The sequence below is a fragment of the Parasteatoda tepidariorum genome, chromosome 10, assembly GCF_043381705.1.
Source record: "Parasteatoda tepidariorum isolate YZ-2023 chromosome 10, CAS_Ptep_4.0, whole genome shotgun sequence".
Taxonomy (NCBI): domain Eukaryota; kingdom Metazoa; phylum Arthropoda; class Arachnida; order Araneae; family Theridiidae; genus Parasteatoda; species Parasteatoda tepidariorum.
In genome coordinates this window covers 46474962-46479830 of record NC_092213.1, presented here as the reverse complement: position 1 = coordinate 46479830, position 4869 = coordinate 46474962, and the positions used below count along the sequence as shown (strand labels likewise).

General features: G+C 29.7%; 1 protein-coding gene across 1 annotated transcript; it reads right to left on the bottom strand.

The window, feature by feature from the left end:
- Window positions 1-3702: 3702 nt before the first annotated feature.
- Window positions 3703-4326, bottom strand: LOC139426850 (trichoplein keratin filament-binding protein-like). The gene has a single exon (XM_071186952.1). The coding sequence runs from the start codon at window positions 4324-4326 to the stop codon at window positions 3703-3705; it is 624 nt and encodes a 207-aa protein (XP_071043053.1).
- Window positions 4327-4869: the final 543 nt, after the last annotated feature.

Below are 4869 nucleotides of genomic sequence, written 5' to 3'. Positions count from 1 at the left end.
GTCTAAGTACTTTACATTTTTGGTTATCGCACTCGTACGTTATGAGATTGTCGTGGTTGTATTGCCAACTAAAACAGGTCGAAAATAAGATTATGTTTGTTATAATAATTTTAATATATTTCATACTTTATTTAATATTGTGCACAGAGGCTAAAAAATTTTTCTTTTACTACACGGATATACCCAAGTTTTCAGTAAACATACGGAAAGCGAAAAAGGATGTTTTGTACGAAATTCAACAATACAATCAATAATTGAATCTTTACGAAATTTAACGATTAATTCTTTACGAAATTTAACGATTAATTCTTTAAAAAAGTAAGCAAAAATGTCTTTTGCCATACTAAATAATTTTGTAAACGCTCTCCTTTTCGGAAAATTTAAATACAAAATACCCTCCGACATGCACGTTCACAGACTGATACTCGACATTGAAAAATACGTTAACGTGACAAACACCATTCAGACGGGAGGATTGCTTTTATCAAACTATATCGTTAATAACGACCTGGACAATATTTTAAAGTATTTAGAAAAAGCCAACGCTTGTCACTACGACGGTTTGAAGCAAAATCCCGAGGAATTAAAGTTGAAATCTTACGTAATTAAGGATTTTTATAATCAATTATCCTTCATTTGTAAAGGAAGTTTAGAACAAGGTATCACAGCTAATTCTTTTACTCCTAAAAATAAAATTGCTTCCGATGAACATAAAAAGACATTGGACGAGTTACTACAGAGAGAAATACCCAAGTTGTCTTTAAAGCTGGAAGAATTGGTCATTCCAAACAAAACTTTCCAAAACATGTTAAAACTATTTGATATTAAATGTAAATCGGTCGGATCCGTGCTGGATCGTTTCTCTCTGGTGTTGACACCGCAACATTTATTTGTCGATCCGGTTCACTGGGAGTCTGTCGAATCTCTCAAGCATTTTATAAGATACTATCCCGACAATGCACTCGCGAAATCGGTTAGAGAGCTGTTGAAAGAAGCAATATTCTCTATCATTGATGTAGATGAAGATTTGTTACCGGAAGTTATTCGCGACGATCATTTAAGTATATTTTTTCAAAACGTAAAAATAGTTCACGAACGAATCGAAAAAGTAGAATCTAGCAAAAAACCACCCAAACTTATAGATGTATTTCAAAGACTTTTAGCTCTAGTCAAACTCGATAAATTGTGGATTTCTGAAAAAATATCACCCAAACCAGAAAAAGAATGTTTTTTTTGTAATTTATATATTAAAAATGTAGAATTGGAAAATGAAAATAAACTATTAAAACTTGGTTCAAAAAAATATTTTGAGCATTGATTATAAGTTATAAACTTTCTAGTGGCGCTTTGGAGCTACTATTTAAATTGTGTTTTAAGGAAAATACTTTTATAATTTGTATTAAGATGTTTTGATAGTTTGTATGAAATTGTCTTTTTCGTTGTTAATTTAAAATAAATACTCCAAATTGACTTTTCAAGTAATATTTATTTTAACAGTTTTACAGAATAAAAAATTAATGACACAAATCTGAAACATAAATTACAGTTTTTGCGCGATATATAGTATCATATAGTGAACGTAAATCTCTGGAATTTTTGTCTATACAAGTGTGTAATTCAAATTCTACAATAGCCATAGTCTCATCAAACTTTAAATGTGCTGGATTGATAGAATCAAATGTACATTTCTTAAATTGTGTTTGTTCATCAATGGTCACACCAACATCACTATTAAACCCTTCAAATTGCACATCATTGATATCAGAATAAAAATTTGCAAACTCTGGGACATATTTATACCTATTTAACAACGTTCTTATGAGTCGATAGTGATAATTATTCTCTAAACATTTCCAGCTCAATGTGCGTGTGAGATTCCACGAGCGAATATCATAGAGCAAAATTCTAAAACAAATATTGTCGTTTTAAGATATGTATACGACTTTTAAAAAATGATTTGCTAAAGAAATATCCCAATGCTAAATTAGTAGGTCCTATTATTTTCAAACACAAGTTGGATGTGATGAGTTTTGAACAGTTTATAGACAACTTTTTATAATAATATTCGTAATAAAATTCTGTACAACAATAATTACCGTTTTGTTTCTTGTTACCGTTTTGTCTTTTGTTACTAATTTGTCTGTAACTCATAATGCTCTCGGGTGTTTTTCATACATTTTAAAAGACACTTTGAAGACAAAGTCAAATGTTCACTTTGATTAATATTTTCACCTAAAAAGGTAGTCATTTCTGTTGTAATATAACTCATTAACAGCTGTGTCAATTTCCCAAGATTTTGTTTGTTTTTCAAATCTTCTACAAATTCTTTTAATCGAGTCACATCTTTTTTTATCTCTGTAACATGCTCTTGGTCACTCATATATTTTTGTAGCATATGTTTGTAATACAATTCAAAATATTTTATGTATAAGCACTTGCACAAATAAATCAACTGTGTATTTTCATATTGTATATTACTATTTTTGATGTTACCATAAAAATGTTCTTCTTCCAAATTGTCCTCTTCTTTTACCAATATTTCCATGTTGTCCTCTTCTTCTTCCACATTGTCCTCTTTTTTTACCAAGCTTTCCACATTGTCCTTATAACACGGTGAACATATAACATGGTGGTTGCCTTATTATGGCATTGCATAATTAAATATTATCTATTTTATTTAACCATTTATATATAATACTTAATGATTAAATTTAAATATTAAAATTTAAGATCAAGACTGACTGGCCGAAAAATTAATCAGTAATCAGCACGTGTATAAAATTGAGAATAAAAGATAAATTTAAAACTCAAGCATAGAAACTGTAAAATGAGAATAAAGCTGCAATCAAAAACTACTCTTAAATTTTATGCTATAAAATCATTTATAGTGATGGTAACACGTGCTGCGAAATAAATTAAGATCATAGGGTTAGTACAAAACATTTGAAACGCTCAATTCTCTAGAATAAAAAAAAGATTTTTAGAATAAGATCAAATCAAATAACTAATCAGAACAGAAACATCAAGGAGAATAGAATCAGAATATACTTACAAAACATTTTTATTTTCTTGGCTATAATAGACAAGTACTTTAAGTACTGAAATTTTACATCAATTTTATGATTTCAAAACACGAAAATAATTTGCCATCGTATATCCATTCTGGCAATGAAATATTAGATTGCTAAAACAGCAAAGAATTTAGAAAAAAATTTTGAGATGAGAAGAGATTCTTCCCATTCTCTAAAAAAATTCACTCCCTAATACTGGAGCTGCACACTCTCACACTTTTCTTTTGCTAAGGGGCCGAAGCCCCCTCGCCTCACGAAGACCAACCACCAACTCTTTTTTTGTTTCAAAGCCCGCGGCAAGGATGAAAATCAGACTGATGCCAACATAAACGAAAAGTTTTTATATTTTGTCTTCGGCTTATCAGCCTTACACTTAATCGCCTCATCTTTAGCGGAATTCCAAGAGTCTCATTCCTTCATCTGATTGGCTCCGCTGCCGTTCCATTGCCCAATAAGAGATGAGTGCATCCCGAAAGATTTGCTTTCTTCAGACACTGCTTTCCATGTTGTTTTGTTTACAAACTGAAACTAGAATGTCTTTGAAATATGTGAGAAAAGATTTGTGAGTTCTTGTGCAAAAGTGTGATAATATTATTAGCAAGAGTTATTACACTAAATGTTAAATTCCTATTTAACAGTCCTCTTTTTTTACCAAGCTTTCCTCATGAGGTCGTTTTAATTCAAGTTCTTCACTCCCTTCAGAAATTTTTCTCTTTCTTCGTCCTTTGTACTGTTGTTCTATAGCTCGTTTGACAACATCCGCCAATTTGCATGCTTCACTTTGATATTTTAGTTTTTCTCGTTGAATCTCTTCCTGTGTAATTTTGTATGCTACAAATTCTTGCCTAAATGCTTCAATTTCCTCTTCTTTCTTAATAACTTGCTTTTTCGATTGCTCAATGCAATCATGGTATTGTTTATGGAGGTTCACGTAATCTTGTTTGAGTTCTTCATATTCATTCATGATTTGGTCCACTTCGTTATGTTCAAACAGAGCAGACTCGTTAAATTTTATTCTTAACATAGTGTATTCGCGATGGAGATTCAAATAGTCTGTGTAAAGTTTCAACTCTTGCATAGATTTTCTTGCTTCGGAGCTATTTTTGTAAATATCAAATTCCATTTGTACTGCCCTTATATTCGTTTCACATTGTTTCTTCAAACGTTGATAGTGTCTTTTTAAGGTATTGTACGTGGCTAACAATTCGAGGTACTCTCGGTAATAATTGTCGGTTTTTGGTTTAACCTCTTCCATTTCGACATCATTGTCGTGAAATTTTTCCTCGAGTAAATTCGCGTTCCGTTTTCGTTTGAATTAATTTTGTGACGTACTTTTTTATTCAAATTTCTTTGTTTACATTATATTGTCAAAAATATTGTGTTTAAATTATGTTTATATCAAAAATATTATGTTTAAATTATGTTTATATCAAAAATATTGTGTTTAAATTATGTTTATATCAAAAATAATATGTTTAAATTATGTTTAATAAATTTATTGAAATCAGTTTTTTTGTTATATTTTGTATAAAACAAATTTGAAATTAAAATAATAACTTTTTATTAAAAAAATAAAAAATATATATAATTTTAAATCTTAATTTCAAAGAAAAAAAACTTTTAAAGAAAAAAAGACAACTTTTTAATAATGATCCACATCATGATGTAAGTCACAAAAGATATTAAAACATTTTGGTAGAAATAATTTTGGCATTATGTTGTCCACACAAATGATTGATGTTGGATAAACCACAAGTGTTCCATCATATTGTAAACAGACTATAATTTTGCGTTTGTT

Excerpts from the sequence above, each read along its gene's own strand:
- LOC139426850 (XM_071186952.1), bottom strand. The coding sequence starts at position 4,326 with ATGGAAGAGGTTAAACCAAAAACCGACAATTATTACCGAGAGTACCTC.